The 16,100-nt window shown below is 36.3% G+C and overlaps 1 protein-coding gene and 1 non-coding gene across 5 annotated transcripts in view; both read right to left on the bottom strand.

Moving 5' to 3' along the window:
* AP1G1 (adaptor related protein complex 1 subunit gamma 1) overlaps positions 1-16,100 on the bottom strand; it is an 82,229-nt gene that overhangs the window by 27,631 nt on the left and 38,498 nt on the right. For all 4 annotated transcript variants that reach the window (XM_060398459.1, XM_060398461.1, XM_004015118.5 and 1 more), the window contains exons 4-12: positions 15,113-15,254; positions 13,619-13,715; positions 12,425-12,501; positions 9,174-9,269; positions 8,645-8,725; positions 8,348-8,446; positions 4,411-4,466; positions 3,246-3,359; positions 251-391 (exon numbers count right to left, since the gene is read on the bottom strand). In XM_060398459.1, the coding sequence (XP_060254442.1) occupies positions 251-391; positions 3,246-3,359; positions 4,411-4,466; positions 8,348-8,446; positions 8,645-8,725; positions 9,174-9,269; positions 12,425-12,501; positions 13,619-13,715; positions 15,113-15,254 (903 nt within the window). The remainder of the gene's footprint in view (positions 1-250; positions 392-3,245; positions 3,360-4,410; positions 4,467-8,347; positions 8,447-8,644; positions 8,726-9,173; positions 9,270-12,424; positions 12,502-13,618; positions 13,716-15,112; positions 15,255-16,100) is intronic.
* On the bottom strand, positions 2,883-2,968 carry LOC114118122 (small nucleolar RNA SNORD71). Its single transcript, XR_003591669.1, has one exon. It is a non-coding gene; the product is annotated as a small nucleolar RNA SNORD71 (small nucleolar RNA).

Genomic DNA, 16,100 nt, shown 5'->3' with positions numbered 1-16,100 from the left:
TAATCATAGAAGAGAGGTTAAAGAACAGATACAAGAGGAGATTTTATAAAAGTGGGATTATTTTGGTCTTAGTATAATGCTTAACATAAATACTGACTAGAATGACCTTCTGAAACCCAATTTCTAATGGTAAGCCTGAAATAAACGTTACGTATTTAAACATGTTTACAACATTTCCCTCATGTTTTAAAGATGCTTTCCAAAAAGTTCCAAGCATTTTTTACCAATGAATGTAAAAGTTAAATCTTACTTTTCTGCAGCAAGGAAGATTCCCGATGCACAGTCTGCTTTAAATTCTGGCTCACATGAATCCAGAAAATAAAGTAACTCCTTCATCATGCCTCGAATATTATTCCCATTTACCAGGGCAAAACTCAATTCCATTGCACGCCTTCCATGGAGGGAGGAAAAAAAGTTATGACATTTACAGTGGGAATGAAACAAAGACCCAGGTATGCTGTCCCTGAACACCAAGCACCAGTAGATGTATTGATGTCTTTGCGTAATCTTGTAATCCCAATCTTTGCACATGAGATAACCAAAGTTAACAAAAGTTATTTTGAACTTTCATCAATGCTTTTCTTCAAAAATTCCCAAAAGATACACACTACTAAAGACAGTTTGGATTCAACAGTATATTCTATGAAGCTGAAATTTAGAATACCTACAAGGCTCAAAATGAGAGGCAAAGAAATTAATACTCAAAGATACTATCCCTCTGCACCAACAGTTAAAACTGTGATATACAGTCACCAAACTCTCTTACTAACATTCACTTCAACCCAAAGATGATGTAACATACATCGAAAGGTATACAGGTGATTAGAACAAAAACAAACCCTGAGGGCTAAGGGAAATAAGTTAGAGAAAGACAAATATTGTATGATATCACTTATATATAGAAGCTAAAAAAGCTGAATACATAGAAATACAGCTAGAATGGTGGTTACCAAGGACTGTGGGGTGGGAAAAATAGGGAGATATTGGTCAAAGAACATGAACTTCCACATGTAAGATAAATAAGTTCTGGAGATTTAATATACAGCATAATGGCTATTATTAATAATATATATTAATATACTTGAAAGCTGCTGAGAGAGTAGATTTTAAATATTTTCACCACAAAAAAGAAATGGTAATTATGTGATATGCTGCAGGAGTTACATTTTGCAATAAAGTGTGACAAAGCAATGTGATGTACATCTTAGACTCATACAATTATATACCAATAAAGCTGGAAAGAAAAACTAAAAAAGATAGTAAGCACCATGAAAAGGAAAAAAAGATATGCGCTATGAGAGCAAACAAGAGTTTCTATAATAGCATCACCATGACATGAGTTTGAGCAAACTCCGGGAGATAGTGAAGGTCAGGGGAGCCCAGTGTGCTGCAGTCCATGGGCTTGCGAAGAGTTGGACATGACTGAGCGACTTAACAACAATAACAAATAGCTGCGTATCAAATTTGGCAACCAAGGGAAATATGGAGATGCTAGTTACTATACTCATCTTTTCATATTTGGTCAATAATGACAAACCAAGGCATATAATTTACTTTCAAAAATACCAATTTAATGAGTTGAAAATACTTTCATCTTAATCTACAAGCAACAAAAACTCAATCCTTACAGAAATGCAATAATACCTAATTTCTTATACAGTGTTTAAGTGCTTTACATATGCGAGTCCAGTTAATCCCACATAACCTTTGGAAGTGGGTGCTCCTGCCTCTACACTGTATATGGAGACAACCAAGTAGAGAAAGACTAAGTAACCAGACCAAATTTATTAAGGGCAAAGCTAGGATCTGAAATGAGGCCTTCTGGCTCCAGAGTCTTAGCTGCTATTGCTATACAACCTGTCAAAAGACCCAGGTTTTACTTTTGAAATGCAAAGCCCAGTCAAGAGCTATAGAGAAACAACACAATAGGAGTCAGAAAATCTGATTTCTATTCCAAGCTCTGCCTTGTTCAAGGAGTAAGCTTTAGAGTTAAGTCATTTGATTCCTTTGGGACTGTACTTTAATCTGTTAACTGAGGAGAGAAGTAATTGCCTAGTTTCTCTTACTGGCTTGCTCTGAGAACCAACTGAGAGGGTGCTTATAAATCCTTCACAAAGCTTTATATAAAAGTCATTATTACTGAGACCAGGTCTTATTTTTAGTTTGCCCAAGCACTTAACACCTGTTCTCTGCAAATAAAAGGAACTCAATTATCAATAAATGTTTGTTAAGTGAATAGTTTCAGAGATCAGTTCAAATTAAATTTTTTCTGGTTTGAACAGTAAACCAAAAGTTCATTGAAACCTACTATAACTAGGTTTTACAAACACATACAGTTATTCTAAGAGGAGGACCAGTAGGGTTAATTGATCAAGGAAAAAAATATATGCCTTTCAAAGTCCTATGCTGAGTAAAATAAGTTAGAGAAGGAGAAATATCATATGACATCCCTTATATGCAGAATCTAAAAAGAAATGATACAAATAAACTTATTTACAAAACAGAAACAGACTTAAGAGAATGAACTTATGGTTGCCAGCAGAGAAGATGAGGGAAGAGATAGGGAGTTTGGGGCTGACATGTACACACTGCTGTATTTTAAAATGGTAACCAGCAAGGTCCTACTGTATGCCACATCAACGTTATGTGGCAGCCTGGATGGCAGAGAAGTTTGGGGGAGAATGGATACATGCATATATATGGCTGAGTCTCTCTGCTGCTCACCTGAACTATCAGAACAGTGTTAATCAGCTACACTCCAATATAAAAGGTTTTTTTTTTGTTGTTTTTTAAAGTCCTACATGTTGCCTAAAAGTCATTCCCAGATGCACTGTTTTAACAGGCTGCCTCTAGTATCTTGGGGCATAAGTACTGCGAGAAAATGTGTGCTGTCAGCCATTCGCGTCTCAGCATAGTGATAGAACACTCAGCCGATGGATCACTTCGTATCTTCATCCTCCAGCACACAGAACACAGTACCTCTGATGAGTAAACGTATGCCCAGCCTACTTGCACCTGTTTTATTTAACAAAGAACCAAGGGTAACTTCAGGGTGCACTTAAGTATTCCTTACTGGTCTCTCTCATTGATCTAAACTTCTCCCTGCCAATCCTTTTCAAAAAAAGGATTTACTCTGTCAAAATAATGACTGAATACACAAATGTCAACATTCTCCTTCTCAAAACTCTATCACAAAGTTATCAGATGGAGGATGGGGGGGCACAGAACTTTCAATTGTCTGTTACCGTTTTATGGAGACATCCAAATCTTTTAGACAGTCCACAATTGTGCTTCTGTGCCTCTGTACTGCATTGTGATCTGTCTGCACAGTCTTCAACAAAGATGTCAAAGCTACGTATCTGGGTGAAACAAAGTTGCAGAAGAACAGAATTAAAATGGGAAATTCAGGATAGTTCTCTGCTTAATGACAAAGATGATGTTCAATGACTACTGAAAACTGTACATGGTTAAATATTTAAAAGATACAACAGACTTAGTAAAATGTAAACGCTGTAAAGCCATAAACAACGTTATAATAAAAAGCTGTGGCAACCAGAAGCCTGGGATTTAGATTTGCATTCATGGTCAAGTCCATTTAAACTTCTAAAAGTGATGGACTCGATTCTTCCAAACTCTTTCAAATAGCACAACAAAATAAGCATACAGTACTTCTTTTCAGGCTGCCTGAGCCTCAAAATACAAGAAGAAATTATTTCAATTTTACCATTTGTACTTTATCTGCTTTTGACACCAGAACCAAAACTGCCCCTACAAAACTCTGAATTTACCATCCAAGTATAAAAAATTCTTCTGAAAGGAGAAGATAATTCAGGGTACCATAATGATTATTTCCACATTTTTTTTTCAATCATTAACATGATAAGAAAGAATAAAAAAATAACACTGATAAATTCATTCACTTTTTCAAAGTAGCTGGAGTTTATAAACATCTTCTAGGTTTGCAACCGAAATATTCTATTTTTCTTCTTAATTGACAGGGGTCAGCAAACTAAGCCTAGAACAGCCCTCTGCTGTCCGGTTTGGTAAATCAATTTTTATTGCAATGCAGCCATATTCATCATTTACACAGTCTGTGGCTGCTTTCACACCAAGAGGCAGAGCTGAGTAGTTGCCAGAGACCCTAAGGCCCATGTAGTCTATGATACAGACCATCTGTTCCCAGACAGAAAAAGTTTGCTGATTCCTAAAGGTAAAGCATAAATAGCACTAAAAGTTAACTCATGAGGCAAATCCTCAAATTCTTATCAAAACAGTCTTGAGACTAAAAATAAAAATCCTGAGTTGGAAGTTCTAGATATGTCACTCTACATGTGTGCTCTTGAGCAAAGTCACTCATGAATACACTGAGTTTATAATAGCCAAATACAAGATATTTTTCAGCTTACTTACCTGATGTTCTTGTCATTGTTCAATAAGAAACGACCCAGGATATTTATGGCTAGGACCTACAGAAAAATAGCATAGGTTAAGAATTTAAGAAAATCAAACATCTATATTGTTTAAGATCACTTCCTGGCCTCTGATGAGTGCAGACTATTTAAAGGTGGTAGTTTAGTCAGCACTTCTACAGATTGCTAGCCAAAAAAAACCTCTGAAGGCAAACTCTTAAAATCATATTCTATTTCAACAGTAAAACTTGCAAGAATGTTTTCAAGTTTTTATATTGCTAGCAGGAAAATACTATTGGTACAACTTCACTGGAGGGAAATTTGGCAATAACTATAAATAATAAAAATAAGGTATTCACTGGATGGTTAGGTTAGGACTCCGAGCGCCCACTGTAGGGGGCACGAGTTTAATTCATGCCTCATGACACAGAAAAAAAAATTAATAAATAATTAAAACTATAAAATGAAAATATATCCCCTGCTTCAACAATTTCACTTCTAGGAATTCAGCTGACAAATATACTTGAACATATGCGCAAAAATCTACTGCAACACTATCTGTAATCACAAATGATAGGAGTGTTCATTAATAGCAATTTCCCTAAATGTACTAAGGAACATTCACACAATGGAATGTTATACAACCATTTAAAAGAATGAATCATGACACACGCTATGACAGGTATGTACCCTGAGAGTATTATATTAAGTGAAATAAACCAGACACAAACAGCCCATATTATATGATTCCATTTAGGTGAAATGTCCTGAATAGGTAAATCCATAGAGACAGAAAGTAGAATGGTGGTTGCCAGGGGTTGGGGTCAGGGGATAATGGGGAATTACTGTTTAAAGGGCACACAGTTTCAGTTTGGGAAACTAAAAAGTTCTGAAGATGAACGGTGGGTGTTGGCTACACAGCAGTGTGAAGGTACTTACTTAATGCCACTGAACTACAAAGTTAGAAATGGTTAAAATGATAGAGAGTATGTTATGCATATTGTACCAATCTTTTTAAAAATGAGAATGGTCTCTCTATATATGTTTTGCAATCTCAAAAACAACGGAATGATCTCTGTTCGTTTGCAAGGCAAACCATTCAGTATCACAGTAATCCAAGCCTATGCCCCAACCAATAATGCTGAAGAAGCCGAACGGTTCTGTGAAGACCTACAAGACCTTCTAGAACTAATACCTAAAAAAGATGTCCTTTTCATCATAGGGAAATGAAGAAATACCTGGAGTAACAGGCAAATTTGGCCTTGCAGTACAAAATGAAGCAGGGCAAAGGCGAACAGAGTTTTGCCAAGAGAACACACTGGTCATAGCAAGCACCTTTTTCCAACAATACAAGAGAAGACTCTACACACCAACATCCCCAGATGGTCAATACCAAAATCAGACTGATTATATTCTTTGCAGCCAAAGACGAAGAAGCTCTATACAGTCAGCAAAACCAAGACCAGGAGCTGACTGTGGCTCAGATCATGAACTCCTTATTGTCAAATTCAGACTTAACTGAAGAAAGTAGGGAAAACCACTAGACCATTCAGGTATGACCTAAATCAAATCCCTTACGATTATACACTGGAAGTGACAAACAGATTCAAGGGATTAGATCTGATAGACAGAGTGCCTGAAGAACTATGGATGAAGGTTCGTGACACTGAACAAGAGGCAGTGATCAAGACCATCCCCAAGAAAAAGAATTGCAAAAAGGCAAAATGGTTGTCTGAGGAGGCCTTATAAATAGCTGAGAAAAGAGAAGCTAAAGGCAAAGGAGAAAACGAAAGATATACCCATTAGAAAGAACAGTTCCAAAGAATAGCAAGGAGAGATAAGAAAAGCTTCCTCAGTGATCAATGCAAAAAATGGAGGAAAACAATAGAATGGGAAAGACTAGAGATCTCTTTAAGAAAATTAGAGACACCAAGGGAACATCTAATGCAAAGATGGGCTTGATAAAGGACAGAAACGGTATGGACCTAACAGAAGCAAAAGACATTAAGAAGAGGTGGCAAGAATACACAGAAGAACTGTACAAAAAAGATCTTCATGAGCCAGATAACCACAATGGTGTGATCACTCACTTAGAGCCAGACATCCTGGAATGTGAAGTCATGTGGGCTTTAGGAAGCATCACTACAAACAAAGTTAGTAAAGGTGATGGAATTCCTAAAAGATGATGCTGTGAAAGTGATGCACTCAATATGCCAGCAAATTTGGAAAACTCAGCAGTGGCCACAGGACTGGAAAAGGTCAGTTTTCATTCCAATTCCAAAGAAAGCCAATGCCAAAGAATGTTCAAACTACTGCACAATTGCACTCATCTCACACGCTAGCAAAGTAATGCTCAAATTCTTCAATCCAGGCTTCAATAGTATGTGAACTGTGAACTTCCAGATGTTCAAGCTGGATTTAGAAAAGGCAGAGGAAGCAGAGATCAAATTGCCAACATCCATTGGATCATAGAAAAAAGCAAGAAAAGTCCAAAAAAAAATTGGCTTTGCTGATTACACCAAAGCCTTTGACTGTGTATATCACAACAAACTGGAAAATTCTTCAAGAGATGGTAACACCAGACCATCTGACCTGTCTCCTGAGAAATCTGTATGCAGGTCAGGAAGCAACAGTTAGAACCAGACATGGAACAGACTGGTTACAAACTGGGAAAGGAGTACATTAAGGCTGTATATTGACACGCCACTTACTTAACTTATATGCAGAGTATAACATGTGAAATGCTGGGCTGGATGAAGCACAAGCTGGAATCAAGATTGTTGGGAGAAATATCAATAATCTCAGATACCACCCTTATGGCAGAAAGCAAAGAAGAACTAAAGAGCCTCTTGATGGAGGTGAAAGAGGAGAGTGAAAAAGCTGGCTTAAAACTCAACATTCAAAAAACCAAGATCATAGCATCTGGTCCCATCACTTCATGGCAAATAGATGCAAAAACAATGGAAACAGTGAGAGACTTTATTTTTCTGGGCTTCAGTATCATTACAGATGGTGACTGCAGCCATGAAATTAAAAGATGCTTGCTTGCTCCTTGGAAGAAGAGCTAAGACCAACCTAGATAGCATATTAAAATGCAGAGACATTACTTTGCCAACAAAGGTCTGTCTAGTCAAAGCTATGGTTTTTCCAGTAGTCACATATGGATGTGAGAGTTGGACTATAAAGAAAGCTGAGTGCCAAAGAATTGATGCTTTTGAACTGTGGTGTCGGAGAAGACTCCTGAGAGTCCCTTGGACAGAAAGAAGATCAAACCAGTCATTCCTAAGGGAAATCAGTCCTGAATATTCATTGGAAGGACCAATGCTGAAGCTGAAACTCCAATACTTTGACCACCTGATGCAAAGAGCTGACTCATTTGAAAAGACTCTGATGCCGGGAAAGACTGAAGACAGGAGAAGGGGACGACAGAGGATGAGATGGTTGGATGGCATTGCTAACTCAATGGACATGAGTTTGATGAGTTCCGGGAGTTGGTGATGGACAGGAAAGCCTGGTGTGCTGCAGTCCCTGGGCTCGCAAAGAGTCAGACACGTCTGAGCGACTGAACTGAACTGACATCATTTTGTATTGAATTTTTTTTACTTTATGTGTTCATTTTTTTAATAAAAATAAATATTAAGAAAAATGGATTAACTCAAATATGTTATCATCTTGTTTGAAGTGAATGAGGCCAACTCAAATCACGGCTCCAAACAAAAGCTTATTCTGAAATGGTTCCTTCATTCAACATCATCTATATTTATAACCATACGTAAAATCTTCCAATTTCTATTATAATCAACATTAATCCTTCAGTGGAGAGAATGATACCTCAGGTACCAAAGCATCATACATCCTGCATCATTCTTTCCTAAAGTTAATTTCCAAAGTCCAAGTCAATTATTTTAAAATAAAATGTTTAAAGATTAAAAACTTACTCGCAGTCCACTCTCTGACTTAATATCCATGATAGTCAAAACCGTTTCATAAAGAATAGCATTTCCTACATTTTTACTAGTTTCCGTATTAGTGGCAACCTGAAAACATACAGAAGGTGTTACGTGACAAAACAATGCTTCCAAAAAACATCCAGAGGTAACAAGAGACATTTTGTGATTGTTTTCAGCCACCAATGAGAAAACATAAATAAAAATTGCTCCATATAATCACAATCAATCTCCTCCCTGCTATACTAAAATGAGTGTTTACAAAAACACAAGTTTTGTTCTACTCACCTGTGCTAATATATCATTCATAGCTTCACTTGAGTCATCATCATTTCGTCCTAAAATTCTTAATAACCGCAAAATTCGTACCTAATGTGCAAAATATGACAAACATCAACAAATTCTGTCTAGCACAAAGGAACTTTGCTTGATATGAAATTCATATAACTTAAATGAAGTCTTAAATCCCAATAGAAATGGTCAAAATTCAAACAGAAGAATTTTAAACATGATCTTTAGAGCAGTTATGTATGGTTCTATGTCTTAATGAAGCTGTTAGACAACCTACACTTCACAGTCACAGGATACCATTACCTGCAGAGCTATATCACACTGGAAAATCACGTTTCTATGCGGTATATGATTTGACTATTACAAATATAATTTTATCCTGTTAATCTAATACAGAATTGCGTCACTATTCATTTATTAATGTAATTAATCAATTAACTACCAAAACTACCAGACACAAACATAAGAGGAAGGAAAAATTCATTCCAAAATATATCATTTATCCTAAGCTTTCCTTCAAGCTCACCTGTAAAAAGGGGTCACTGATCCCAGAAACATCATGTTCTGGTGAATATCCGGACATGATGAGGTTCTTTAAAATACGAACTAATTGGGGCACAAGCTGCAGGGAAGAGAGATGCATCAAAAAACAGTGAACATCAAAGAATTTCTCAGGAATAGGCAGAGGTTAACTTGGCTTAGAAAAAAAAGATTCAAGAGTCTGAGTCCAAGCAAATTCTACTGATACAATATCCTAGTATATTGTTGATGTTTCACAGACATAACTTAGAAGTATTCTGGCCCAGAACTCAAGAAGGAGTATGTACGTTATCAGAATTAAAACCAAATCAGACATTTTTACTCCAGAGTTATATATGCAAAGATACTACAAATAACAGTAGGTCAGAAAGCCTATGAGAAACGAGTAAAACAGATGCCTGTGGGGACTTCTATGGGACTTTACACACCTAGGTTACACAAGCATGCTCAGTTTTTAATCTATCCAATACATGTAGATACAAAATGCTACCACATCCAAAACTCCGGTAATTTTATGAAAATTAGTTTTAAAACAAATTATCTCAAATAGAGAAAAAAAAAACCTCTCTCCTCTTAACATATTGTCAGTTATATCCTTTCTCAATGAACAACAGGGAATACAAAAGTCTCTAACACCTACCAAGTGGAAAAGATGCATGAAAAACTGTCTCCTTCCCCTGAGGAAGGCAGCAAGGCCACGAATGCTGTTTTTGTCCTATTCTTAAATTATAGGACACAATTTTTGGTAAAATTTAATTTCAGGACCTAATCATACATTTGTTGCCTATCTTATCTTACTAATGAAACGATACATTCCTTATGGTCAGAATGCCCTTCTTTTTTTAACTCTGTCCACTAGACTGACTGATGACACACAGCAGAGGCAATTTTATTGCCAAGCTGAACTTAAAAATGCTTTAAATACTATTACTTATTGCAATTCATTGATAAATCATTGAAGATTAAAACCACACTTCAAAATGTTTGCCACAATAAGAACCTTTCCAATCTCCAACTACAAACTCAATTTAGCTATATAAACAATTCTAATCACCTAACATTAAGAACTGTCCAAAGCAAACTCAATCTTATCTGTCTTGGAGGCAATCAGAACAGCCCCAACTTTGCTGCAACTCAATTATCTTTTTCTCATTGAATCTGGATTCCTCTCTAAGGGGATCAAGACCGAAACAAAAGCCAAGCTGGGCCCAAGGAATGCATTCAAAACACAACACTAAGTCTACTGCTGAATATAAGACAACATAATCTGTATGAACAGGTTTGGCCAGATCACTCCAGAATTAAGCACTTCGTAAATCACCTAAACAAAAATCTAATTTGGACAACTCCAAGATTCAAACAAATCTAAGCTTACGATGGCCTGTAAATTCTAAACAGAATCCTCATTAAATCTGTCAACTCTGGACAGATTCAATTAGAAGTCAGAATAATATAACTGTATAAACTGCTTTAAAATGTAATAAAACTGGGACCATCTAGTTACCAAGCTCTGCACTAAGAAGTAGTTCGCCTTGCATACTTCTCAATGGTCTACTTTTTTGTGCTACACACATCCTTCATTATTTTTTTAAATCTGGTTTCTGTCTTGGAAAAGTTCTTTTTCCTTCAGCTACTAAGCTCACACCACATAAGAGCACCCTGGGACAAAAAGCACAAATATCTCTAAGTGTTCAGCATACAAATTCTTGGAACCACGCTTTATTTTTCAGACAAAAAAGCAAGTTACTACAACTGATGACAAGACAAACAAAATAAAATGACAAAGGGAAAAGCTGCAGCCATGAAAATCAGTTGATGCCCACCCACTCTACCTCAAAAATCTTTTAAGACGTCAAAACTTCAAGGCAAGATTGAGGGCAAGTCAGGAGGAAATTAAAGCTCTAAGTCTGAACTGAAAGTTCAGAAGTACGTACTGAGCTTTTTAAAGTATGAGGTTACCCAGACACGGTTCTAAAGTGTATCTACTTCAAAAAGAAGCAGTGTTTGGTGTTTTGGTTCCAAAATGATCTGGACTGCCATCACCAATGCCACTGCGAAACTGCTCAAAGTTTCTCAAGTGAAGATAAAGGAAAGGCAGAGGAGGAGGCTTAAAAATCAGGAAAGGCTGCAACTGAAATCCAAGGCTGACTGTGGAGTCAGGAGTTTAAGTGACAAGACAAAATCTGGACTAAGGATTTAGTCAAAAATGCTATGACAAATAACACAGTATTAAGCACAGATTCAGCATTAGTATATTTTTTAAGTCACATTTGTAGATGGATACACAAAAGCTACTAAGGACCTAATGCCAGCATGCAGAATCTAAATGAGGGTTAATTCTTACCTTTTCATTCTAACATACAGCAGGATTCCAAACAGAAAACAGGAACAAAACATACAAAGCAAGCATTAGGGACAGATATGGGCCTCATACTATTTTTATAATACTTTAATCAAGACATGATCATCTAAGGAGGAAAAAAAAGCCCCCCCCCCCCCCCCAGCCACCGCCCCAAAGAGCTCCTATTAGAGCTTCGTTAGATTTAAAGTACAAAGTAAACCCAATATATAGAGTGGTCAGCATCCTGTAAAAGGAACTGAATGCATGTAATTACCCAAAAAATAGTCTTTCTCTGAGTCCTGCTTACTAGTGCCTTCTGAAAGTAAGTGGAAAAAACAAAAATTTCCATTCTAGAATGCTCTAAGAAAGGGAGGGAGGGACTTCAGAAAGCTAGAGACATCCACCACTGGAGTCACCACAGCACAAAATGAACAGAGGGGGACTCTAGGTTAGGTAAAGGTAATGTCAAATCTCAGTTTGCAGCTTTCACCTGGGGGGGGGTGGGGGGGTGGAAATCACCTGCCTTAAAACACACACACACACACACACACACACACACACACACACACACGCGCGCGCGCGCGCGCGCAATTCCTGCTTGTAATTCGACCTCAGGTTACATTTCCTAACTTCAATGTGAAAACAGTAGACAAAGCACAGGAGAGATCGGTGTGTCTGCCAAGGAGAGAAGACTTCCATTATGAAAGGGGAAACACTGTACTACTGCCAGATCTTACGCGCCTAAAGCAGGCTTCCTACCACACAGAAGGGTTGGTTAGGGCCTTTACTCAGTTCCATACCTTTCTTTCAAAAGAAAATTCCTAAGTGAGAAAGTCATGTCCTTTAAGAAAATCATTTCAATCAAGAGAGGCTTAGATATACAGAATGGCACCTACCTTTCTGAAATGTGCAAGCATGTCTGGGCTTCGCTCACACATTTCTGTGAGGAGGACTACAGAAGTGTGAAGGACACCTGAAAGAAAAGAGCCAGTGAAAACTAAAATTGAGGCTGTATTCTTCAGTTTCATAAGCACAGGGCTTTCAGTTCTGAAGGTCAATTCCAAAAAGGTAGCTGCTACTTTTGTTTTTTAATCTCCCAAGAATCTAAGCATTGAGCTGAATACAAAGAAGATATTAATAGATACCTGCTGATTTAACACAGATGATCTCAGTCAAATCAGAATATTCTAAAGTTGTGTGGCCAAAATAATTGGTTACAAATGACATCCAATGTACAAGCCTCTCCATTTGAGAATATCCATAAAGACATGCTCAGTCAACATAAACTGGATATCACCTGCTCCAGATTTAGTAAGCTCTTAGCTGATTTTTGAAAGACATCTCAAGAAGAAAAATCTTACTAAGACTTTAAATTTCCAGACAAAATATAGTCATGAATGACAAAGTAAACTTGCTTGTTCAAGAGTGAATGAAAAGAATCACATACTTAACACTAAATATGTGCCCTAGACATTCATTTATTCAACAAATATATTCTGAATCTTCTAGGCATTGATCAAATTAAATACCTGTTACCATTTTTTTTCTTAGCATTTAGGACAGAAGAATTTTCTTCACTCAGAATCTGTTTCATTAAATTCAAAACAAGAATAAAATGTTCAGTAAAGAACAGCCACATACATTCATTCCATCTAATCCCTCCGAAGTTTTATATATCTGAGTACCCATTACAAATTCCTGTTACAAGTAACCTACAGAGTTTCACAAATTTTACACTACAATGGCAAAGAGATAAAGAAAGAAGCCAAGAAGTCAAAAGGTTTCACACATGAAAATCAAGGCTGGATCATTTGCAATTATACTGAGTATTACGTAATATAGTATTTTTGATACAGTAAAAGGGGACTAGAAATGAAAAACAAGCTTACTATAAAGGAATCAATCTCTAATTACAATACTAGCATTTGAGAGTAGAAGAGAGATTCAACCCATTGGCCCTTCCTGGAAAAGGTGTCCAAGCACAGCAGAAAGCTGAGTCCACTGTGTGAGACAGAGGCCAAGACTGCCTGAAGACTATTCTCTTTCTCCTTCTCCCTCAGTACTTCATGAGTGCATCCAAATCACATTACCATGGTTCTTTTCATTCAACAAATTTTTTGTTGCTGGTAAAAACATCTCCATAAGTTCAGGAACCTTCCTGATGACATGAACAGCACAAAGTGCTGCCTACAAAAAAAAACATAAAAAGGACAAAAGAAGATTTATTTCAATTAAAGTCAGGACAACCAATCTTACAAACAAAAGAACCTTGTCAATCAGTTCACCTACATGAAAAAAAGAAAGGGAGTATAGATCTGATTATTATCAGATTTATTAGTTATTAATTGGTTAGGGCTGTCCAATTTATACTACTGCATTAATGAGAACTTCTAACTCACCAGTCTCTTTGGTCATATATTACCAAATAAGTGGACAACAACTTTTTTCAACCAGACCATCTGTTAACACGAGCTTACCAATTGTGCTAAATATAATTTATCTGCAGCTTTGCAAAGTTAAAAAATAAAGACTCCGTCTGTGATCATCATTTTTCTGAGTAAGAAAACCAAAAGGTTTTATAAAAACACTATGCAGGTGAAAGATACATATATTGCAGATGCTTTAAATCTGCTGCTACTTTTAATAATACCTATACTTTCTCCATTCAACATCTACTGAAATCAAGAAAATCATTTGAAAGTTACTTAGTATCTTAGTTAAGTCTCTTTGTTAGCCAATCTCTACTAAAGAAAAGATGGCCCTAGCTTGTTCACAGGAAAGAAAGGGACATTCAAAGACTGACTTCAGTTACTCTCCCCGGACCCCCGCAAAGGACTCATAACTACCACTTGTTGGAATTGAATATCATAATTTAGGTACATTAATAAGAAAAGATTTAAACTAATTCTTTCCATGCTACAATTGAGGAAAACAATTTTTTCCTAATCTGCAGGGATATTTTATTTAATATTTATGTAATCTTTCTGAACAAGAGCAGCCCACACATTCTTTAAGAGAAAGGACTGGCTTTGGCCTATAGCCATCATTAGCAGCACAAGATCCTGGAAAACAGCTTGGCCCTTTTAACTGCTTTGTCTCACACCATTAAATGCAGAGGCACAATCATTGACAATCAGACGATCTTATGTCATTCACTTCTAGAGTCCTAACTTTTATACCGCTTATTTATGAAGGCTTTAAGATTCAAGTGCAATAAAATAACAACAGAATATTTATACTAACAAAAGCATATAAGAGAATAAGATCGCTGTCTTCCATTACTATTCCACTTAGATTTACCAATTTTAGGAAGGAGGTTCTAAATCATTCCCTAATAATTATCTAGGTCCCAAGGAACTGCACTTCCAAGATTCAAAGGCATAGGCAATAAAAAAATCACCTCCAAAATTAGCATAAAAAGTAGATTTTGACTTATGAACAACTGATTCATATAAAGTCATTTAAAACATTTACTGCACAGAGAAAGTTATGTTATCACTTGCGCTTTCAAAAATGAATAATATGCCTTCTCTCCATAATACTCCCTAATCCAAACACAGACATTCCATTTCATGGAAAGTTACCTTTTTTCTTAAGTAAGAGTTGGAGGTTTTCAGGAGTTTTTCTACCTCTCCTGCAAGATCTCTGCACATCTCTGAGGATCCCATGCAGCCGAGGGTACAAAGTGCTAGCCCTTGTACATATTGTGTGCTATGATTGAGATCACTGCAAAAGAAAGAAGGCGGCAGAAATGAATATGCCCTGCCCAGTGCTCCCAATGAAGAAGCTTCACAATCTAACGAGAAAGCTCTGAATGATTCATGATTTCTCTCGTAAGGAAAATGTTAGGATAATTTTTGCAAAAAAAGTGTTTATTCTAACCTTATTATTAATACAAATTACAACACAGTAAACTGACAGTTCGTTCTACATGCTTACAACCCAGAGTTTCCAAACACCATGAGTAACAGAAACTGTACAACATACTATCTATGGGATGCCAAAAGAACTTTCTTTACTAGCAATGACAGAATATGAAGCACAACTCTATCTTTTAAGATTTTAATATGCTCTACTACTAACTACAAAAAAGTAAGATATTAACCAAAATGTTAAAAAAAAATTTTAGAAAATACAATCTCTACTGCTAGAGCATTTAAGATGACAAACATCACAACAGAAACACTCTAAAATCTTTGATCTTATGGTATAGTATTAACCTTGATATTAATTTTTATTTATTCAAAAGAAGAAAAACAATAACTAAAAAAACAGCTAATTAAACCATCTTAAACTAAGGTAGATGTTACAGTGAGGCTCAATATGTAGTACTACAGATACAAAAAATTCTATTTCTAACAGGCACTGATTACTGCACAAAATTATTTCTAAACCAGCCAGGAAGTATTTTCAGAAAAGTTGAAGCATTAAACGTTTAAATAGTAAATGCATTTATATATTATAATCAACTCTTACTATGCAGAAGCTGAATTCCTAGGTTGAATTATACCTTATGCTACTTCTACCAGCCTAAAGAGTATTTTAAAATCCTTTAGTTCAGTGGTTCTCAAA

Source organism: Ovis aries, chromosome 14, assembly GCF_016772045.2.
Source record: "Ovis aries strain OAR_USU_Benz2616 breed Rambouillet chromosome 14, ARS-UI_Ramb_v3.0, whole genome shotgun sequence".
Classification (NCBI taxonomy): Eukaryota; Metazoa; Chordata; class Mammalia; order Artiodactyla; family Bovidae; genus Ovis; species Ovis aries.
This window is presented reverse-complemented; position numbering and strand designations above follow the sequence as displayed.